The 25,159-nt window shown below is 37.7% G+C and overlaps 1 protein-coding gene and 1 long non-coding RNA gene across 6 annotated transcripts in view; one reads left to right on the top strand and one right to left on the bottom strand.

The window, feature by feature from the left end:
* The window catches only part of LOC126915448 (uncharacterized), a 160,044-nt gene that overhangs the window by 17,401 nt on the left and 117,484 nt on the right, over positions 1-25,159 (top strand). For all 4 annotated transcript variants that reach the window (XR_007710198.1, XM_050720127.1, XM_050720128.1 and 1 more), the window contains one exon: positions 21,559-25,094. Coding sequence is in view for 3 of the 4 variants with exons in the window: in XM_050720127.1 (XP_050576084.1) it covers positions 21,559-25,094 (3,536 nt within the window). In the remaining variant the exon portion in view is untranslated. The remainder of the gene's footprint in view (positions 1-21,558; positions 25,095-25,159) is intronic.
* LOC126915486 (uncharacterized) overlaps positions 1-25,159 on the bottom strand; it is a 149,132-nt gene that overhangs the window by 79,870 nt on the left and 44,103 nt on the right. The window lies entirely within an intron of this gene.

The raw sequence follows: 25,159 nt of genomic DNA, 5'->3' as shown, positions 1-25,159 counted from the left end.
CGTGGGTCGTGGAGATAGTCTCGTGGAAGCGTTTCGAACGATTCTAGTTCTATAGAATTCTTATGATTCTTGTGATTCTTTCATCTCTTTATAACGTCGTGTAACTTAGAAATTACGTATTCATGTACCGATTTGTACGTATAGCATCTCCTTTCATTTGCTTGTCACTTCACTACTGTGTTTCGATTGTCAGAACTTTGTTGCATGATAATTATAAATGGATTATAGACTGCTTTCTTACGTCTTATAATTTTCCAGCATTCAGAATTTAGAATTTTTTTATTTTTAGGACTAAATATTATGTAATGATTCTGTGTATATAATAACTATTCTTCATTTGGATAAAGTACAGAATTATTCTGAATTCTGTAATACCTTTAAAAAAAAAAGTTCTCCGAACAGATTGATTCGCACATTTCATTAAATATCCATGGAAATATCTCTCGATTCTTTTTTATATAAACTAATACAGCGTCACCTTATACAGCGTTTTCCTTAAAAAATTAATTACTTGTAGAGTTTGGACATTGTTAGTATCGACGATTTGAACTCCATTTAAGAGTACGAATCTTTGGTTAATGATACTAATGGACTCCAATTAATGTAATTAAAGAAAAGAGTTAGTTGCCCTTCCGTAGGTGTATTTTTCCTTAGTTATAATCTCCTAATATAGTAAATTGTACCAATTAGATCTCTTATGAAACATGTAGTTAGAAAATACATGTATGAAAAGAAAGATTAATTCTTTCCTCGATTCATTACTATTTTTAACGTTTAACTGCCTCTAATTGACACAAAAATGGAAGCAGATTAAAGCAAGAGGCGTGCAACTCGTAAAATCCAAATGTAAAAGACATTTCATATAGCAATTAATTCATTCGCCTATTTCAAACATTTAAGTTCCGCTACCAGCGCAGTCATCCTTAAAATACGCCGATTTCAATACCCGTCTCATTAAATTACGATATGAAATAGAATAAACACATAGTTTCCTAATAAATAGTATTTTATAGACAATTCTTGCAAACATGTCCGTTTCTCTGCTATCAAACGTATAAATCAAATCTAATTACATGAATTATTTCTGCCCCGACGGATTCATATAAATAGGCTTCTGCTATACTCGTCTTCCTACCAACGATCATATACAATCTTCTAAAAACACCATCCCCAGTAAAATTTTCTGAAACATCCGCGAAATAAAATAAAAAGAGACCAAAATACTAAAATCCACTGATCAAACTACTGATTTCCTCTCATAATTTACTTCCGGTATAAAATTCCTCTTGTAAGGCAGAAAATTTACTCCAACGTACTCAAGATAAGATTTAAAAAAAATACTCTAAAATCCACTTATCAAGCCACCGATTTCCTCTTACAATTCACTTCCGGAATAAAATTTCTTTCGTAAGGTAAAAGGGATAAAAAACGTTGGCGCGTCTTTATGCCGCAGGTTGGTAAAAAGTCTGAGCGCCGACCGATGCATTAGCGGCTACACCGTATTTCTTATTATCCCGCCGCGAGTTGTACTCTCTCTCTCTCTCTCAATCTCTCTTTCTCTCCCTTTCTCCGTCCCTTTCTTCGCGTCTCGCAGTCTCCTCCGGCGTTGTCAATGCGGGCGGTCCTAAGAAGTCAGCCTAGTTGGCCGGTGCAACATTGCGTTCCTGCATGCACCTCGTCGAAGCTTGTTAAGAGGCCCTTGTGTCGTTCGCATTATCCCCGGACTGCCAGCGCGGCAGCGTTTCCTGATCGTCGCGTGCTCGAAACCGCCTTAAACTCGACACTACAGGACTGTGCGTGCGTAACGGGGTGTAATACGGCCGGAGACCGTGCCAGCATCTTCGTTACTTTCCTAATGAACGTTGAAAGAGTGGTATTTCGATTCGATACGGCATTTTTTTGCTAGTTGAATGATTGGTATGTACGGTTCATCCTTGAGCAACATGGTCTTCAACAAAGTGCTTTCAGTTGTATGCCGAATTTCTTCTTGAAAAACTTCTGGTTGTACTTATTTTGCATCAGTTTTATCAAATCGTTGTAGTAGTACTGTGTTGAGAAAGAGACAGGATAACATGTTTTTCTTATAGCAGTAACTATATATGTTCTAGAATAGATATGTTTGTTGCTACCAAGATGCTATAAGCGATTAATGCCATCGACACGTATTCTCAATTAGAAAATTTGCAGTGGTAGATCCAGTTTTATTTAATGAGGAAATGTTATAAATTTTTTATTCTTTTTATCTCATTTTATTATAAAAACACAATAATAACACATATAGTATACAAAATAAGGCTTCGTGATGTTTTATAAAGTACTTAAATTGCGATTAAATAGAGCTTCATTTAAATAGTTTAATTGGGAAAATGAAAGTTACGATAATTTTTATATACATAAAAAATCAAGAATTTTAAAGAATTGTATATTCTATTGTAAATAGTAGAGAAAATTAAATAAAAGTATCGAATCGATTTTACGATAAACGTAAAACTTCTAAAGAAAGAAATTTAATAGACAGATTTCTAATTTACGGAAAGTTGTTTGTACACTAATTTTCTGAAGTTTCTAAGAAATGTCGTTTAGTTTGCACGCTTTAATAAAGGATAAAAAGGGTTTGCGATGCGGAAGAGTTATTTAACATAGTTGAGGGTATACTATCGTGTGTTACGCTGTGAGTGACAGGGATTAAATAATGAAAGGCGATCGTGGAATCGCGTGACACGGAAGAAACGGGCGAAGAGATACAGACATTGATGCACAGACAGTGAAGGACTAGATGACTCTTCGAGTAACGCAACTCAATTAGTTTCGTGACGACACAGATAGGTTTACATAATTTTTCTATTTTTAAAACGCGAGTAATTCTCTTCTAACAAATGCGTATCTTCTAATAAGTCGCGTTTTACTCTTTCTGTTAATTTCGTCGATCCATGCTATTATCACATCGCGTTTTTTATATTTCACCACTTTTTGTGACAAGTCTAAACAAGCTACACGATGGCTACAAAGAGTATTTGTACAGAATTGTATTTATTGTGGCATTTACATAATAATCACTTAGGTTCAAGTATATTAAATTTCGCGTCACTTAGTAACTCTTTCTTCATATGACGGACAATTAATACTCTGAAAGTAAAATGTAACAGCTGTAAAAAAAATGCTTCATCGGAAAATCAGGGAATGTACAATTGCGACCTGGAATCTGAAAAAGGACCCAGTGTTCGAAAACAAATTTTTGAGAAGCAGTTGTTTTAAGATTTGTGCCACTTTGTTCCCCTCTTATTCCTTTGTGTATTATATATTGTATTATCGTAATATTTTAATTACGTTTTATTAATATAAATATTAATACCTTTTAGAACGAACTTAGAAAAAGAATTGCATATCTGGCTCATGTTATAATTCGATTTAAATCTCGATTTTTCAAACACGGGCTACCATCTTTCATTCCAAATAATTTTTGTATATAATATGTTTTGTAATCGTCGTAAATTTGTCATAAATATGAAAATCTCCCGCGGCTGGACGATTAATTATATAAGCTTTCATTTTATTAATATAAATATTAATACCTTTTAGAACGAACTTAGAAAAAGAATTGCATATCTGGCTCATGTTATAATTCGATTTAAATCTCGATTTTTCAAACACGGGCTACCATCTTTCATTCCAAATAATTTTTGTATATAATATGTTTTGTAATCTCCGTAAATTTGTCATAAATATGAAAATCTCCCGCGGCTGGACGATTAATTATATAAGCTTTCGTGTTGAAAACTTTCTCAACGTTGCGCGCAGCCGCACTTATCGTTCTAACGACGCTAGTTAATCAACGGAATGGAGGAAGAGTTTATGCGTGTGAAGCAACGCGTACGTAGGGCGTACGTGGGAAATTGTAAGGTGATAGCTCGCACGTTACTTTATTTCGGCTCGGTGAAACATATCACCCAAGACGTGCTTTCTCCATTCGATCGTAATATAAATATTGCCAGGATCGCCGACTATGCACGATGGACTTTTCTATTCTGGTTGGCCATCGCCATTATCGGTAAAGTCAAGCGTGATGCCGCGTTTTCATGAAGCTCTGTTCGAGTAGATGAGCGTGAAGAATACACGAGGAAGTGCTATTACGTCGTTTGAGAGATATCGTTGGTCGAATGATCGCGTGTCGGATGGATCGGTGGCTATTTCTTGCTCGACCAACGCTCCACCGGATTTTCCAAAGAAAACAACCTCAAACCTGGTCATATTGATTTTAAAGCTGTCATATCTTGACCTTTACGTATTTGGTTCTGCTATAAATTTCGTTTTATTCACGATAGAGCTGAATTTGAAAACGGTCGAGACAAGCTGTACATAAGGTTCGAGAAATTCACGTTCAATGATAACTAGATTGCATATTTGTATAAATCTATGCAAAAATCGAACAATGTAAAAATTCATAGAATTCATATAATATAGAAAAATATATAAAACATTTGAAGTAAGTTATTTCTTACGAGTTTTAATAAATAAAACGAACCCACTGTTCGATGATAACTGAAACCTTCTCCGAAGAATATACCATTATCCTGATAGACAAATATTTATAAATCATACTAATTATTTACTAAATACTAGTTTACGTAGTGTTCGATTTAGCGCAGTAATTTTTCCATAGGGAAAGTATTTTTGTTATTGATCACCGAGCTATTAATCACCGATCTGATACTTTACATAACAAATGTTTCAATTTATACTTAGCACTACTACTGAAATTAAGATTGGAGTTTCTGCGAGTAATAATCTTGTAGCGAAGTAACAAGAAAGTGAGGAATACAAATGGCCACCGTTTATTCGATCTCCGGTCTTCCGCGTTGTCGATCAACCTTATCGTCTCATTCAGTTCAGAAGTACTTCCTTATGCCTTCTTCACACTTATCATTTCGCTGGATCGCTTCATAAAATCGAACATCGCACAATCTTGTAGCATTTCCCATAATTCTCAAAATTACAAAGCACGCATGTGTCTATAGTTTTTTGCAATACCTAAACCTTTATTTATCGCAAGTATGTATAAAATTTCCTCTAAAACATACGACGTAACCGAGCAATTACTATTGCTACAAATCGGCTAAAGTGTCTGGATATTTATGAGTAATCATCTATACTTAGATATTACCTACAGCTGCGTTGGTTACGTCGTATACGTTTCAGAGGAAATTTGACATATAGTTGAGATAAATGGAGGTTTTAGTAGCATTTATGTACTCATAAATGTTACTAAAATGTATGTAATAATAAATTAATTAATGGCAAATTAATGGCTAAAAGCAATACTTGTTATTCCAGAATTTACACGAATTAAAAATTTTAATTAATTAGACGATGTTACTACGATAGTAGTACACTAAAATTATAAATATTAGTAAACATACTAATTACAAATATTATTTTATCCGACCACGTTTAATCAGGAACTAATCTATGTACACGCGTTCTCGACAAATTTCAGATCTAATTTCCCCGTAAACGATGCGTCGTGTGAAAAAATCTTGTTCTACGCTTTCGATTTATTTTTCTACGTAGAATCACCCTGTAATATAATTATACCACCATTCATGCAAAACTTTGTATAAAACTATCGAACCACTCTACCAAGTACCGTCATTTTCCCTCAACTTTATCCTTAGTTTCCTCGCCGTGTAACTTCGTCCTATCTGTCGGTAATTTTTTCCCTTCTATTGGCCACCCTGTTCTCTAGCTGATCCGCTTAGATCGGCATCCTTGGTTGCGTGCTAAGAGGTCTTAAGGTACACTACGATCAGCTGAAACGAGGAAGTGGCGAGTATCCAATGGACCGGTATCGTTCGAACGAAGAACGTGGAGGTCGCGCGCGAGCATCACTTTACCGTGCTCGTTCGAAGAACCACCGTGTAAGAGAAAAGGATAGAATCGGCTGGTTGATGCTGGCGTGAGCTGAACGTAGAAGGGTAAAGGAAAGGGATAAGAAGGCCGTGTAAATGAGACGAATTATGAGAACAGGATTAGCGATATCATCGATGGTACCTCGTATAAGGGCGAATACACAATAAATTACAGACACACTTGTCCATCGATTTACACGATGCTTTTTGTGCTCAGTACATCAATAATCTCTTCGTTTACACGTCACTTTTTATACACTGTCTTGGTTTTACTGAGAATATATTCAGATTAAAAAATATATTCTATGATATTTATAGCACTTACCATATATCGCTATGCGAACAATTTATTATTCGACCTCGCCAATGACATCGTTTTTGGTTGACTTGTAGTGATGTTACGTATCAAGCTGTATATAATTCGCAAATGTTTACACAAATATCGAAGATAATAACTTTGATTAAATTAACCCCTGTGCGTCCTTTGGATCATTCTTAACTGATGGAAAATAAGACACAAGCGTTGATACGTGTGATTTCTCGTTTCTTTTTATGCTAAATATTTTCTTTAAACGTTAAAACTCCTTTTCTCTATTTGGGTTTTTGTGAACTTTAATACTTTCCTGTCTTTTTTGTTTAAAAACGTGAAATTACTATTTCCATACTATATTAGTTTTTCTCTTAAATATTAAAAGATTTCATTTACGTAATTTTATTGTTATTTCTATATTCAGAGGTAGGATCACAATAGTTATTACAATATTGCACGGATAAATCTATCACACCGTAAATCTATCGATTGCATCTAGAGCAATCTTCTAGTTAATGCTTTTTGTAACTAGCGCATCCGCACGTGGAGGGCGAGCACGAACTCACGTTGTCATTTTCAACAAATTTTCATCTACATGAAAAAAGCCACAGCGTATTCCATGAAAATCAAATACCCAATATATATGTACCATTCTTCTCGATTATTCTACTGCAGGAATTTGTAAACGATTTCGTTCCGTTGTATCGGCAAGATTTAAGCCCGATAGATTAAGAGAAAAAAGCTCGATGCAATTTACAGAATTTTATTGGAAGAACCCGTTTCGCGAAACAGACAGCTGGACCACTCTCGTAAAAGTATCGAGTCTCGTTCGTACGAATACCGGTGATCCGGTCCCTATGCGCCCCGGTGGCTTTTCATTCGGATCACATTTCGAAGTTGCGTTACCAGTCAATTTATCACCGGTCGACCGCTGTCCATGCTCTCGTTACGATTTATCGCGAGGGCATTGTATTTATCGTAACGAAAGCGCGCGAATCAAGCTAAGATTTATGGTTACATAATAGCTATTTCGGCGATGATTTATCTGGAATAAATTGGGTTACCGACCGAACGTTTCATCGGTATACATATATTTTTCCTGAGATGTCGTCCAGGATTTTTCTATATAAAAATGGAAACCGTACATTTTTATCGAAACCGATTTTTAATCAGTACTTCGACATGTTACAATTTAAGGCTTTCCAAGGATGGAAGTCGTCTCTAATAGAAATTATATCCTGATTTTAATCCAAAAAATTGTTGTGTTTCAATAAATAATATTCATAAGATGGAGAAATATCTAATAGCTGCTGTTTTTCAAGCACGTTTCTTTAGATCAAACAATAAAAATATCGGCTGATTTTCCATCTCCCGCTACCATTTTATGAAAACTGTAGACTCAATGGTAAATCAATGTAGAATCTCTTTCCACAGTACGTCGTCGATTATCTTCATTAGACAGCCGGGATACAGTGCGTGCAGGAATTCGTTCGTGCGCTATTTCTCGCGTGCCAGGCTTCGCCAGCTCGAAACCGCAAGGACGCCGTTTAATCGTGCGAATTTTTATTTTCCAATTGTCGATACGTATCTCGTTCGAGATCTGAAATCGAGTGAACGGAGATAAGAAAATAACGCCATGATTTATGTATTCATTTTCCACGGAGTTCTCATTTTTATCAAAATATCAAGCAGTTTGTCTTACTCGAAAACTCTTCCTATCGATCGATGCCAAATTTTTCTCTCTGATTGATGCTTTTCATGTCCAACTAAAGGCAATTGTACCTGTCAAGTAATATTTTGCACAAATACGTAAGAAATAATTCTTTCTAATATCGAATAATGATATAGCGAACAATGGAACAACTAAACGCTACAAACTTTTCTAACATCCGAATAGAATGGTATCTTGAAAAATAGGAGTTTTAACAAATGGAGATGCATAATCGCGTAGTGCGACAGAAAACAAATCTTTATTGGTGTTAAATGTTAAAAAAATGACGGCAGCTATGGTCAGTAACGGAACGATTTCGACGATGTCGACGATTTGACGCGGTGTAACAGTATCGTTTACGATTGCGCTCGACGCCTTTCGCTGTTGTAACTGAAGATAGCGAGTCTCGGCACGTACGTTCAGGTTTGTTTGAATATGTGTACAATCGTGCCGCGAAAAAGTCGTAAAATCGTATAAAATAGCTGGAACGCATTCGAAAGGGCGACTTTGAAATTCTCGCACGCGGTATGTCTCTTGATTAAACCAGTAGATATTGCTGTAAAAGTTGCAGAAAATTATCGCCATTGTCGCGATACAACGTCTTACTGCAATCTGTTGCATTCCAATCAGTTACTTTAGTGGGAAAACTTTATAGGACTATAAATTGAATTTTATTTTCTTAATTTTACGGTTTTTGGGTTCTTATTCTACAGAGGAAAGAATCGATTCTGATTACGGTAATATACTTTCCACGATCGAAACAATTTTGATAATAAAAGAAGTAAAACTTTATCAGCAAATTTTACAACTTACAAATTGACCGATTGTCTCAATCTTATTTGCCATAAAATTATTGTGAAAATATCGTAAACTTATAAAAGAGAAGTTTGTAATCTGCAACTTATTGTTCGAAACTTTCGACTCGAGTCAAACGATATCACGTGTAAATTAATAAAAATATTCCGAATAGAATTTAGATTACTACTTAAACTCGTTACGTTCAACTGGAAAACATGTACTTCAAGAAGATGCATTTTTGCAACCTTTTAAATTCCCAACTACAATAGGATCTGTACGAGCAAACGCAACATAAATCCAACAAGCAACTGCCAAAGAGGGTCTCTGTTGTATTCTCGAACTCAAAACCACCTACATATCTCGAGAAGACATTACGAACACCGTTAAGCGTAATGAGACTTTCTAGCCGTTTTTGTGCTTGTGTATCCCTATTATAATAAAACGGATAGCTAGGCCCGTCGGTTCGCAATTTATATTCATACTTATCGTAACAGTTATCGATCGAATCTGATCAGAGGGGTTAAATTCATACGTGACTGGGCTCGCGGTAACGATCAGATAACCGGCCGATATTAATTTATGCTCGTGATCGTCCGTAAAATTACCGTTGCTTCGGTTCGCGCGATGATCCGTACCACCATCGGTCGAGCGTTTACAGCGTTTACAGCCCTCGAAGCACTGGGTCAGCACCGCTGCGCGATCTTTGACCCTCCGCGATAACACGCCACTTGCACTTCCGGCAATTCTTCCCCCGCTCCAACCACACAATATCCCCACCACAGCTCCTCGAACGCTCCGTGAATCTCCGAAGCACCTGCTGTCCATACAGTGCCTCGTGCTCGCCTCCAACCTCGCTTCACCTCGCACCGCCACGCTGAACCGTCCAAGTCAAATTGCAAGCAAGTTTAATTGAACACAAAAGGTTTCGCAGGATTACCTCACCGACTGCTATATCGATTTTGAAGCGAGAAATCAGCTCGTTAGATGTGGTATGTTATCCGCACATAGCGTATCGAAGCAAGTGATTGATCGTATGTTCTTTACTTCTTCTTCACCTTTTGCGTGATAATTTATTGGCTAAATATATTGGCGAATTTGAACGACGACGTGTTAAGCAGCTTTTGTCGTAGAAATTGTTTCTAGAATTTCAGAAACTTTTGTAATTCTGGAATGAGATAATAGTAGGATGGAAATTTATTTTTTATGTAATCAAAGTATTCGCATTGTGATGAAGAACTTATTAGCATTAGTAATCTGTAGCTTTTAAATTATAAGGCCTTACTGATAATATTTGTGTTAAATATCGTACTGTACTAGAGAAATGCAATAAAATGCTTCGAGCTTTCTGTTGGAATTGTTAGTCTTAGAAGAACGTCAAAACAATATTTGTCCATTATTTTCTTGATCCTTTCTTGCCAACGTTATTGTTTAGTATATATAAATAATCTTCTTTTAAGCTTTCAATCTGGATATCTTGTTTGGTTGCATTATTTGTTAAATACATATGCAGGATGTCCAAAAATATCGAGACCAACATATCCTACGCGTTAATGAGATCACATTAGTAAAAAGAGTTCATGTGAAACTCATAAAATTGGACATATCCAAAAATGATTTATCGAAGAGTTACCTAAACTTTCGAAAATTTATATTCATTGTTTTGCCAGTTACAGTAAATGTTCGAAATTTCTTCCTTCTGTAAAAATGCAGACTCCCATTCGTCAAATATTCTTTCGAAATATTCCTACTCTCGTAGAAATAGCAGTAAATGCATTTTGAATAGATTCCTAGATCTTCTATTTCTACTACATATTAATAAACCAACTGTCTCGTATGACCCCATAAATAAAAGCTCAGAGAAGTTAGATCTGATCGGATCGTGTAAACAATAACTGTCGATGAAAATTACTTGCGTCCATCTGTGGTTCTGTATAACCAGACAACTTTCTTGGAAATCTTTGAATGCATATAACTTCTCGATAAACCATTTTTGGACACGACTTCATCTGAACATTTTTACCTACGTGATTTCATTCACACGTAGTATAAGTTTGGTACTTTCGAGACACCTTTTTGGGCATCCTGTATGATATAATAAGTTATAAATAAATTGTAGATTTAAGTGAATATATCGTATCTATTACACCGTTCATTTATCATAAGAATGTCGAATTTCGTTGAATATAATCGCGTCACTTGGCTCAGCATTCCTAGTCATTGTTCTCCGACATCGTTACTCGTCGAAAGATAACAGTTCGTGAGAATGTCGGGCTCTTAAAATCCACCTCGTGTAATCTGCTACAAACCCTCGCGGACTATTACCGATCTACGGCTTTATTACTCAGAAATATGTACGCGCTGTCATGCCATCTGGCATTCGTAACTCGTAATTACGCGTGTATTAAATGCACTTTCGGTACTTCTTCGACGATTATAATCCTATCACGCTGAGATCGTATCCTTCTCCTCATGGGACGTTAAGCGTAATTAGATGAATTCCCCTGTTCCCTTTCCACCGCATTCCACGCGGATAGAGAATGGGGAAAATTTATAACGAAAATAAATCACCAATTACCACTTCAATCTCGCGGAACGGCCTTTGTTCGTTATTTATGTGCGGTATGAATTAAACGTAGCCGCAGTCGTGCGAACGTATAGCAGACGCGAGTACACTTCGTGATACGATGAAATGCCTCGAAATCGAAAGAAAAACGATTAACGATCGTAATAACGTCCAATTAGTCAGCATTGGTCAGCGTCGTTACGCTTCAATCTATATAGGATCGCTAACAACTCCGTCAGTGATGGAATCCGCACGAAGTTTCGAATTGTCTAGTTATTTCTTTCAATTATCTATTTTGGTAAATCGTGAATGTATATCTTGAAAGAGAGAAGACGTTTTTTAAATCTTCAAACTCTTTCGTGTTTTTCATCTTGCTAGCATATACGGATTATATGTATTGTTTAATAGACAACGATATATTATGTGTATTTATCGAATAAATAAAGATATAAGTATACTCCATTTCTTGTAATTTTAGTTTAAAATACTTGGTTTATGCTTTTGTTATGTGATTTCATCAATATTCTCTACTCTTTGTTTTATAGAGTTAACACACCTGACAAATATACAAGTGTATATTAATATACAATAAATATACAATACACAATATACAAATATACAATAAAGGATGGCTCGTGTACTGTTATTTTGTAGCGCTAGTTGAGCTTTATTGAAAAATCAGGATGTAAATTGTTCTTCATAGTATTCACTATTTTATGAGTCCTACTTCTGTCTGATACAATATGTTTTTATTTAAAAAGTCAGAAAATTTACCTTTATTAAAAAACCAGGAAGTAAATTGTTCTTCATAGTATTCACTATGTTATGAGCTTCATTTCTGTCTGACACAATGTGTTTTTATTTAAAAAGTCAGAAAATTTACCTTTATTGAAAAATCAGGAAGTAAATTGTTCTTCATAGTATTCACTATATTATGAGCCTCACTTCTGTCTGACACAATGTGTTTTTATTTAAAAAGTCAGAAAATTTACCTTTATTGAAAAATCAGGATGTAAATTGCTTTTCGTAATATTCACTATTTTATGAGTCCTACTTCTGTCTGACACAATGTATTGTTATTTAAAAAGTCAGAAAATTTACCTTTATTGAAAAATCAGGATGTAAATTGCTTTTCGTAATATTCACTATTTTATGAGTCCTGCTTCTGTCTGACACAATGTGTTTTTATTTAAAAAGTCAGAAAATTTACCTTTATTGAAAAATCAGGATGTAAATTGCTTTTCGTAATATTCACTATTTTATGAGTCCTACTTCTGTCTGACACAATGTATTGTTATTTAAAAAGTCAGAAAATTTATTAAGAATCCTATTTATTCTCAGTCATCCAAGTACAATGTATATACAACTGTATCTGCGTCTAAAGAATAATATGATATAGGACATATATTTGTATAATAACTTATTCATTTGTTTTTTTTACTTCAATGTGCTGAATTAGTCCCTGGAATATGTCGGTATGTTTTTGGATACTTTGTGTATAATGATGCAACATATACGAGCCTTTAATTGCGATTTGAAAGTATGTGGTAGTACCAAATTGCATAGCGTTAGTACGAAATTGCAATCGGTCGTCTTCCATTGGATTTTAGGAATACATCGAACGCGCAATTAGTCTCCTGTCTGCGCAATAATCGCTAATGTTACGGCAATTAGATTTGCGTTCGCTTTACGATACGCCGGCATACTAATTAGACTGATGGCACACAATGATCGAGGTCACTTAACGAACATGATTTCGATGCGGAGATTACAGGGTTAGTCGTCTAGGGACTTTGGGTTTGTCACGCGATGTTGTGTGCGTTTACGTGCGTCCTTGCGACGCATGCGTATTCACGGAAGGTAATTACAGGTATTACGCGAGTTTTGGATAATTATTTCCGGCTGAATAGTGTGTCAGTGTTTTTTCTCAATGGATAATTGCCAAAAAATGATGTTGCGTACCCTTGTCTAATGACTTTGAAACATTTTTCGATACCGACTTTTTTAAATTTAGGGTCTGTAGCAAATTTAGTAAAACTTAAAATACGAACTAATACGTTCTAACATTCACATTGAGATTTTCTCTGATGATCATTACATACACTGTTATGTACCAATTTAGGAAACCTTGAATTCTGTAAAAAATTACGTAAATCTAAATTAAGAATTAAGTAACGTACTGTTTTTTTAATAATCGCGTCAAGGCTTTACTTAACGATTTCCACAAATTTTCCTGTACTGATTTATCAAACCTGGAATTTTATAAAAAAGATTTAGTAAAATGAGAAACAAACTAGAGCCCCCTTTCACACAATGACTTACCAACTAATAATGTGTATTAACAATTAAATAATCTTTTTTCAAATAGGACAATCGTATAACTTGTAATTTCAACAATTTCATTTTATTTATTATCAAATTTATTCTTAAATAGCTTTTAGTTACTTCGTTCAAAAGTATGCATTTATATTAATAAAATAAAATTTCATTAATAATATCAGTTTAACTGTATAAAAGACAGATTACGTTATTATTACTATGCAATAACCTTACTTAGTTCTTATTTAGTGGCCTTGAAAGTTTATCAGAAATCTCGAGTTCCATAAAGAATTAGCTATAAATTAAAATATGAACTGCATAATAGCGAAGTTTCCAATATTTCAAATTTTACGATGTTAATATTCTTTTCATGATTTGAGTACACATATACGGAAACAGAACTCGGTTGAAGAACACATAATCGGAAAAATATTCAGGAACTATATAATCGATATTTCTACCACGAAGGTTACCGTGTAGGTTGCGATCATCAAGGCGTGTGATCAACTTTGTAGGCACATTAATTCCCGCTTAGCATACGTACGTTGCATGCTAATACGTAGATATTTGACCTCCCCTTTTTTTCTGGCGCATAACAAGTCATAAAAATTACAGGAAAGAAACACGATGACCTTTAGTCTTGAGCACTAAAAGCTGGTGAACATATAGGCATGAATAAAATTTTAAAATATCCGAACATTCGGATAGCCAAGATGAATTGAAAAAAGATTCGAATAAGACAAATGTTTAGGAAGTCACTGAATTCTATATTCTATATTCTATATTGTGTAATTAAACTTCAAATAATTATGCAATCGATAAACCACTCAAGTATTTGTATGTTTCTGTGGAAAATCAAAAATGCGAAAACACACAGAATGTACTGAAAATATCGAAAGTAATGTATTCGTCGTACTATTATTTACAAATTAACTATTTAAGATGCGTTTTTCTACTTACGTTTACGAAAATATAAATACAAATAGAACTTACATAAAAATCCGTACTCTAATGATAAGATCAGAAATATCTCAAATGTTCATAATTACATTTCACCAACGATACACAGCCTGATTCCTGAGAATTTCTTTCACTGTGTTGTAAAATAGTGTTCTGGAGACACAGGCCTATTGATTTCTCTGGTTTTAAGCCGCGTTTCTAGCGTTATTCGTTCATCACATTCCACGGTTGGCTGAACCACTTTTTATGTGAACCGACCGATTTGGAGGGGGCGGAGTGTGCGGCATAGCCACTAGGAATGTTGATTGTTCTCAAGGTTTTTTAAAGATATCGGTCGCGTTTAATAAGATGTAGAACGTAGACCGTAAAGGAATTATGGCATTTGTGCTGCTGTTAAATTAATTCCAGCTACGTTAGTGTCGACGATCGTCTAAACTGATTTCACTTTCACGAAGTATCGTATTATCGTCACGATTTGTTTTTTTATTGCTTTTAATGAGTCCAGGAACGATATTAAAATTCAGGTATAATGTTTCGCGTGCCACAGGTGCGTACTGGTAGTAATCTTTTTATTCTTTTCTGTTTGTTTTCGTCGTTAAGTAGCTTTAATACCTGCCGCTATATTTAAACGCATTATCCTGGATTTGATTTCCAATTTAGTTATGTTAAGATACGACGCACGAAAAACCTTGAATTATATTCCTAGTTTCTTAGGGGATTTGTAAACTCACAAAGTATGTTACCGATTAAGATGAACAGAAAGGAAATTGGTAAAAGATATTATAAATATTTTCCACATTTTGCATATGTAGTATCGTATACAAAATAGCAAAACGCATATTACGACTATAAAACTATTTGATAGCAATAACCATAACTGTTATTACGAGTAATACAATAGGTCTAGTGGAATGAAATATCGCTAGGAAACATACGAATAGGTCGTTTCTCTCGTTGTACGTTCTTATTAGTGGCGAACGGAGGCAGCCAGTGTGAATAGAAGCTTGTAAAGGATGACAAGAACCGCGTTCAAGTGGATTCGGTGGCCATTTAAGAAAGATTTCTCACGAGAGACTCGCGGTCCGTGGAAATGATGCGCGCAGCATTCTAAAGGTGCGTTTAGACCGAGTGCTCGCTCTTCCTCCACTTTCGTAAAATTTACAAATGAAGGTGTAAGAGTAATTTTAAGAATGCTTTTTGCCTTCGTGACAAACGAGCGTTCGTACATGTTGGACCGAGTATCCAAAAGAATTGGACAGGTATTTTTGGATAGTTCTTACATCATTCTTGCGCCACTTGGATGTTCGATATCCGATTCAGCGAATTACCGCCATACGGCAAACGAATGCTCGTGTACGCTTCTACCAAATTTTATTAAAACGTAAACGAGCACTCGCAATTGCTTGACGAATCAAAAATCCGACACCCGAATTAATTAACCGCATTTTCATCGAGTACCACGAAATATTGTCAATATTATTGATTATCCTAAGAACGCTCTAAGAATCCTTCGAAGATGCTTATTCCATTGTTGTAAATAAGTTCACGAATGGATTGATTAGTAACCATTTACACTAAACGTTCACAACACGAACGTTCTTACTCCAGTTCTATGTTCTTGCTCGCTTGGTCTAAACGCACCTTAACGGTGAAGTGGCACGGCTCTGCTTTAGTAGGCGAACAGAAACGCTGATCCCGAGGCGACCTCGTTCCCGAGGTCCTCGCGGAGATGACCTCATCGAGATGTTGCCCGATCGGGCCCCGTGTGATATCTCCGGCTCGCGAAATCTCAACAATCACGTTGTAAATCCGTCAACGACCTCCGCCATCCAGCTATCAGCTCGTTTATCCATCGCATGATCGGACGTTCTTTTAATTACGGGTTAATTTGCGGACCTGTTTATGCACACAATCTCCCCGGTACAAGTTGAATCGGTAAGGTACAGTTACGTCCTGCGCACTTCCGTTGAAACGCTATGGTAACGGGTGAGAAGAGGAAGAGGTTCATTAGGTCAAAGTGGTAGAGAGTTGCTGGTTTGATGGCGGTCTATTCGTACATCTGCTCAAATACGTACATTGTGGTACAATTTTCGTACAGCGATTAAGCTAGAAATTGTGGGAACAGGTGAACAGGTAACACGCTACTTTTCATTTTGATATGATACCATCTGAAAATTTGGAGAATTTTCATATACAGTAAGAAAATCAAGACGAATTCTTCTAAACAAAATTCTATTTCAATCTGTTCTTTAAAAAATTGCAGTAAATGATTGTCGTAGTTGTGTATTTTTACAGATACACTATATTGTAATATATATTATATATGTGTATATAAATATTGTAAATAGCACATATGCGAGTACACAAGAGGAATATTAAGTTCGAAGGAAGCGAAGTTGAAGATACAAGTTCCTTTCGTAGTAGTAAGATAGAATAGCAAGTGATGACTCTTAATCTTTACGACACTTGAAATACAAACTTATTGTATTGCCCTAAACCAATCTCGCATTTATATTATGCAGATATGAAATTGTTTACTTGCCATTCAAATGTCAGTATTATCTACAATAAACTCATACTTGATTTAATTTTCAACTATTGCTACACTTTTTTAACTCTTACTGACCGTTCTTCAGAGATTGAAAATTATTTCAAAGTTACATGCAAGTTTGTAAGAGAAATGTTTGATTATTATCGGTACGTAGAGCAGACGTCGTAAAAATAGCTCCCGTTGTTGGTACGTCAATTAACTTGGAGCGCAGAACGCGCATCGGATTATGGTTGTGTGGAAGGTACGCGATCATGAAAAGGTCACTAGTGCATGATATTTGTTGAGAGCATCGAATGATTGCTTTTAGCATGCATTTTATGTGAACACGTAACGCAGAGAGAAAGATTAGATCAGACACGGACTATCTTTTGTTTAAATATAAGAAGTTTGAAACTCTGCTCGTTTTGTTATATCATAGAAAATTTGACTAGATTCTCTAATCCTTTAATTTTCTAATTCTGTAATATCTCTTGCCTTCGAGCATGTCAAACAAATAATTAAGTAAGAATGAAAAATATTCTATTCGCGAATATCTAAAATAACACACTGTTTCGTTTAATACATACGATTATTCACATTAATATTCGGACACTATACCATCTTTGTAATTATTGCTGTATGGGAATGATTTAGATATTATATTGTTTAATTTACAAACGATAAACCATTCACTGTACATTGAAGATATATAAATAATTCCACTCGAACAATAATTAATTTAATTGTATAATGCATTTTAAGCATGAAATTGTCACATTAATGTTCTAGCTCTTGGAAAGCATTCAAACTGTAAAATAGATTTATGTTGCTGCTATTATTATATTAAATTGCTATTGTCTGAAACCTAACGTGCCACGAAAAGGACAGAATACCAGCATTGATAAAAGTGAACTTGTTATTTACCATAAAGGAAAAGATAAGAGTTATCGCGAAACTGCACGATTATTAATGATGAAGAAGAGCACAGTTGCGAATATTATTAAAAGATGAAAAGAAGAGGACCTTATCGAATTTAGGAAACAAAAATGACCACCTGGAATTTTTAATGAAAGGGGGGGAAGAAGAATAATAATACGTAGAGTTAAACAAATCCACAATTGATCTCAGAGATTTGTCATGAAATTAGGAAAAAAGTCAGTGCTGAAACAGTACTAATAATGAGGCACAATGGGTTTAATGATCGAGTAACAAGAAGAAATCTGTACATAGACGAAATAAAGAGGGGAAAAAGACTGGCTTTCGCTGAAAAATTCACTAAAAAACCTCGAAATTGGTGGAATGATGTTACATTGTTACATGTTTACATTGTAAATATTGCATTTTGACTCGGGTAGAAAAAGTATAACATGGCAGACTCAAAAATTTGAAACCTACTTTAAAACACAGAGAAGATTCTGTGATTGTATGGGGATGCATTTCGAGTATCGGTGTGAGTGAACTGGTGCTTATCGTAGATATATTAAATAAGAATAGACGTTTATGTCTTTTAAAAAACAAATTGCTAAAAAGTGCAAACAATATGGGAATACAAAGTACCTTCAAATTTTATCAGGACAACGATCCAAAACATAATACGAGAATAGTACAGGAATATTTGTTATACAATTATCCTAAAGTTTTACATCCACCTCCGCAATCTCCGAACTTGAATCCCATAGATTCTCTATGGGATCAATTAAACCAAAGAATCAGAGAAACAGCAATAAATTAAAAAGTTGAATTGCAAACGATGCTAAAAGAAGAATGGGCAACTATTTCTAAAGAATATGTAAAGAAAATTATTTTTAATATGTTCAGAGGTCATTAAACAAAACAGATACGCGACAAAATATTATTATCGCAATCTTTCATAAATTTTATATATAAAATATTTATTTTCCGTAAAGTGTCCGAACATTAATATGACGTGAAAATATGACAACTTTTTGTTCAAAATGTATTATACAATTAAATGTTATTATTAGAATGGAGTTGTTTATATATTTTCAATGTACGATAAATGGTTTATCTTTCTATAAAATAAACAATATAATATCTAAATCATTCACTCTTACGCACAGCAATAATTATAAAGATAGTATATTGTCCGAATATTAGTGTAACTGTACGTTAAACTTAGAATGTGGTTTTGTTCAACTGATTTCCTGTTTTCTGCCGGCAATCACTGTTAGTTGAAACAGCAGGTTTAGAGGCGCACGTTGAAAAGGTCAAATTGCGTATTACGTCCGTGTACGAGTGGTTGAATTTTAAATTGAACCACGATTTCCATTATCTGTCGTAAAAAGTCGGATAGCGAAAGTCGAACGTCGTAATCTACCAACTATACAACTAACTAAAGCTTCAGTTTATCTAGGGAACAAGTTGATGTAAATCAAATAACGGTTAGAAATCTAAGAATTATTATATTAGTTTACGTTGCTTTAACTTCAAAAATACTCCAATATATATACGTACTTGTTAATAATCAAACGTTAGTCATTTAATTTCACTTTTGCGCATTTACATGCTCGAATTAAAATAAGACAGTAAAATCAAAATACATTTGAAAGTGAAATCACAATTTTATATCCGTAAACAATTTTTAATACAAATTTTACCATAAAATTGAAACTAGAAATCAAGCACATCAATGACAATTCCATCGTAGTTCTCTGAAATTTGAACAATTTTTCGACAAGAGACAGTCAAAACAAATATAAAAAAATGATCTTCCCTCCTCTTGGACGAACAAACTGCCCAAACAACCTTTTGAGCACACCGTTTTATGAATATCGAACGAGACCTATTAAGATCTCGTATCTTTATAAAAATAAATACGTACATCGATAAATAAAAGTAAAGAAACCTGAATAACCATAATACATATTTCAAGCCTACTAAATGACCGTGTAAAAAGTTTCAAAGACTTCATCGATCGAGCAGTTTTCCATAGAAAAGACCTGTCAGGCAAGGCAGTTTCATTTTCCACGAATGAGTTCGATTGTGGAGCGAGGTTCTAACAACCGATCCGAACATGGAATTTGCAGCTATGGTGCTGTCGATTACGCTCGATTAGACGCCAATTAAACAGTGTCTGATCGTTGGACAACATTTATTTATTTCGGTTTAACAATCGATCGCACGGACAAATGGGAGGCGAGGATAGACGACGTTTCTTGTCGCTGATGAATTATAAAGATGACGAGGGCGATGTTCCCCTCCTTTCTTCTTCCCTGCTCTTAGTTCGTATCCGACTTGCTCTAGTAGCAACTAGCACCTGATTAAACTTGGTGATTAACCGCTAACGACCAGACCGGTCTGCTTAACATAAATCGCTAATTTACAAATCCAATAATGCTCCTGACTGCTCGTGGAATAATCCATTATTCGCGATAGAGTCCACCGCCCCATTCGCTTGGTTACTAATGAACGTCGTTTTCGAGCGATTGACGTCACCCAATTAAAATTCTGCGATCCGGGCTTCCTTCGTTAAGCTGTGGCTCAAACTTCTCAGACGTCTTTTGGTTTCTTATTGGAGAAAAATTCGCTTAAAATTGCGAAAAATGTTTCGTAGTCTCCTGATATTTTCCTAGTAATTTTAGTGATTGTAATGCACCGCACGAGTGTGACATGTTAGAAAGCGAGTTATTAATTACGCACTGTCGAAATAAGTCGTAATAATCCTTTTTTTTCGTAATAAACGAATTAGACCAAAATTTAGGATACGTCGCTGGCGATTTTTTAATAGAACGATTGTGTCAGAGTTATCTAGTAATCGTTAAACGAATGATAATTAGTCCGTTTGATCGCTGGCGCGACTATAATCGCGCGGCAATTAGGATGATGCGGAGTCGGAAATTACTGGCGCGTCTTTGTAAAAATGACAGCTAATGCTTGAACGATTTACCGCGAAGGTTAATACGAGAAGGAATTAACAGAGAGGAACTATGAAGGAACACATTAGTTTCTCGGTGTTGCTTAAGCCTTAATTTGTTATTCCCCACTTTTAATAATCTGCGAGAAACTTTCCTCTTAACGTCCTAATGCAGAGGGGATTAAGCTCTGCTGGCACGAGTCGCGAAAGCTTATAGTTTAATGTTAATGACTTAACGAGATTATTACGAAACTTTAACCATTATTTAAAGAGATAAACGTGTAGTTACGCTACACGTAAAATATGTAAAGTATTACGTACGACGAGAACAAAAATATTACTTAACCTTAACATCAAATATGCGAATATCTCGAAAATAATCTATTTTTCCCTGTTGATCGTGTGTTTAGAAAAATTCCTTAATTATACTAAATAAATAGTAATAACGCCTAACAAAAATATTTGCACTACTGACCCAAATTACAAAATCATCGCTTCCACTTTCTCCTACATCCATCCTTAAACTTATCACAATCTCCCGGGAAAGAATCCCTCGTTAACCCCCTTTCTGAATGGAATTGTTGCAGGACGTGGAGCACCCCGCGTGACCGCGGCTCTGGCAGGAGATGGCGAAGGCCGGTTGATCGCCACCCCGGTCCACAAGGAGAGCATAGCGTCGAGGAGCAAGGAAGACCTAGCACAGGAGGCGGCGCTGGTGCTTCAGCAGGTAGGCAGCCTTCACTGCGTTGCCCACGACAACAGACGATTGCCAGGTCGATTTAGCACACTTCCGGCGCGGCGTAACAAGAAGAGGCCGGAACTGCCACTCGATGTAAGACGCAGGAGCGTAGAACTTGGCGCCACCAGCAGCGCAGACCTCGTCGAGACACCGAGGCTGAAGAAGAAGGCATTGGAGAGAAGCGCCAGCGATGCGAGCGCGAAAAAGCTAAGAGGTCCCCTGGCGAGGTTCTTCTCCCCGAAGTTAGAAAGAAAACGGAAACCGGTCGGGCGCAGCGTCAGCGACGCCGCCAGCTCGTTGAGATCGCATCGCAAGAGGAGCGGCAGCGAGAGCGAGGGATCGCATCTTGGCAGTAGTCGCGTGAGAAAACAGTTGTCCCCAATAATCGAAGCATCGCCGCACGTCGATCAACAACCGTTTCATTTCGGTAAAGTAGCAACAACGGAGAACGGTGAAAGTAGCAGCAGGCCCGAGGCGAAGAAGTCTAAGCAGGAGGAATCCGATGCGAAGAAAGTGACGGAACGGACAGAAACGATCGAAACGAGAGAAAGGACCGAAGAAACGGAGGTGAGCGTCGGAAAGCCACCGATATCGCCTAAGAGAGAGAACAAGGGAACCGTGAGACGCATACCTATCGAACTAGAGGTAGACGATAAGAAGAGCAAAGAGGAAACAACAGAAAGAAAAGAGGAGAAGGCAACAGGCCGGACCCCTTCACCGGTGGTAAACGACACCGGGGTCGACGAAGTGGACAAGGTCGGTACAAGTAGCATGCTGCACAGCAGCCGATACGATCTGCAGCAACGAACCGGCGAAGAGTCGACGATACACAAGATGATTCACCGATTATCCAGCGACCGGTCGCCGCCACCCCAGCTAACTAAAACGATGGTCTCACCAGGCCCGGGATTCGGTCACAATAACAACCGACCGTTTTCTTATACCAGACCGAACGAGTCCTGCAGTTCGCCGCCTCCGCAGACCAACGTGATTTACGCTCAGGTGCAGACCGACAAGAAAAAAGCGCAAAGAAGTCACTCGGACAGCGACGAAGGGCTTGGTCTCGAGAGGAAAGACTCTTCGCGCGAGAACAGTCCCGCGGAAAAGGATTACCGCAGGACGGATTACTCGTACAGCGACTTACGACGTAATAACGAAATCAACACGTTTAAATCGAGATACGAGGAGGACAGGAAGAACAGCAGTACTCATTTTTCTAGCCACTACGCAGGCACGCAGGATTACGCTACCAGAAACGTAGACACAAAACGACGTCATGAATTTGACGACATCGACAGACGTCTATACGACAAGCCCGAAAAATACACGTCCACCGTGTTCGTTGACACGTCTGGCAGAGGCAGAGCCGATGGCACGGACGCCAGACAACGAGACGGTAACGAATTCTCCGCCAGACAAACCCAAAGCGGAATATCGAACAAGACGTCCGAACTGAGCGCTAGACGCGACCTTCTCGAATCTAGAATCAAGTCGAGGCTGCTCGCCGACGAAATGTTCGCCGCGAAGAACAGCGCGAACGTGCCGATCAAGAAATCCGAGCACGAGATCATCGACAAGCCGATTGTCCCGTCACCGGTCACTCCTAACCGTGTCGCCTCGCCGAAACGCTACATGGATACGTACATCACGGAAACGCGCACCAACAGCAACGGAGAGAAGTACATATTCGAGAAGGAGATTCACGAAGACAACGGTAAGGTGTACGGTTACGAAAAGAAGATCACCAACAAGATCCCGTCGGATGGTTACATCGATACCAAACCGAGAGACGGATACACGGTCGAAACGAGGACAGACAAATACGGAGACAAGTATATCGTAGAGACGCGAACGCACGAGGGTTATGCGGACGATTTCAAGCCATTCCTCAGTGACAGGAGTAGAACCAGTCCGGAGGAACGGTACGAAGCGTCCAGAAACTCAACCAGCCCTTACAAATCATCCAACTTGCGCCCGGACGAGAACACCATTCCTCGTCACTTCCGAACCGAGCCAAGGGAGAATAATGTCCTTTCCTCGCCCATAATCGCCAAGAAGTTCACCACGACTGAAAGGAAATTCTCCAAGAGCGACGATTTCTTGGACAGAGACGTTCGACCGAGGGACTGCTACTTGCCCAAGAAGAAGAACTTCGAATCCATCCGCGGCATGAGCAAGTCCACGCAGCGTCTGGACGAAGTGGGCGAGAATTCGCGAGTGAGAGCGTTAAGGAGCGAATACACGACCAGGTCGCACGAGAATCTGACCAGTCATGCCGACTATGTGAACGCCAGAGACGTGCGCCGACCACTTTTAGAGAGTCCCACGATGAATGACCGCAAAGAAAGATCCCCGTTTACGAAACAACACCTGGATAGTCTGCGCGAAGGTCCAAACGACGACTACGACACCGATATATCCCAGATGACCAGTAGCCAATTGGAGTCCAAGTACTATAAAGAAACTCGTACGACTCAACGGTACACCAGCAGCAAACACCCGATTCACGATGATTACGACAGTTCTCCGCCGCGAATACGCACCGATCGCGGAGGTTACAACTCAAGCAGATACGATTCCGACACTACGGCCAGAGATTCGATTCGCTGCGAGACTCGATACGACGAGACGTCGCGAACTTTGAGGAAGGAACATCGGAAGTTGGACGAGGATCCAAAGAAACCTCTCAGAAGGTCGCGCAATCGGCTGGATTATTTCGACGACTCCGACGCCAGGGAGAGTCCACGAGTAAAGGCGACAGTTGGAAGGTTGGAGACGTTCGATGAAAGTCCCACCAGGCCTCCCAGGGTCTATCACGATGGTAGCAAGTCTAGGCATACCAGACAAGAGACCAGAACGCATACGGAGCGTCGACATCGCGAGACTCGGCTCAGTGACTCCGATCGAAAGGATCGCTTGGCGGATTCCGGGATCGAGAACGATTACAGGCGCGACTCACAGGAGGTCGACCGAAGGGAACAAATCGAGTCGGAGGACGAAGGTTTCGTTACAAGGCAATTTATCAAACACGAGAGACGGCATACCGATAGAAACATGAATCTGACGCCGAACGAGCAACGGAAGTACGATAAATATATGAACGACATGTCGAAGTCGCCGCCAGTGACCGCGAAACCACCGACCGGCGCGGATAAGAAGTACGAGAAGAAGGCGGCGAAGAAGAGTGGCACGATGAGCAAGGTGAAGCAGCTGTTTAGCAAGAAGGAGAAAAAGGCGAAGGAGGAGAAGAACAAGAAGAACGCGAGGAGCAGCAGCAGCGGCGCTCTTACTGACGATGAGGTGACGATCAGGTACAGAGAGTACCGGGGCGATCAGCTAAGGAGCGCGAAAAGCGCGCGGGACTTGGGTAGCGACATCAATCAGGTAAGATTTCTCCTTTAAAATTAGAACAAAATGTTGTCGTGCGAATTGTTGTTACGTATACTTGT

Source organism: Bombus affinis, chromosome 4, assembly GCF_024516045.1.
Source record: "Bombus affinis isolate iyBomAffi1 chromosome 4, iyBomAffi1.2, whole genome shotgun sequence".
NCBI classification, from domain to species: domain Eukaryota; kingdom Metazoa; phylum Arthropoda; class Insecta; order Hymenoptera; family Apidae; genus Bombus; species Bombus affinis.
Note: the sequence above shows the minus strand (reverse complement) of the source record. Positions and strands in the feature narration are given on the sequence as shown.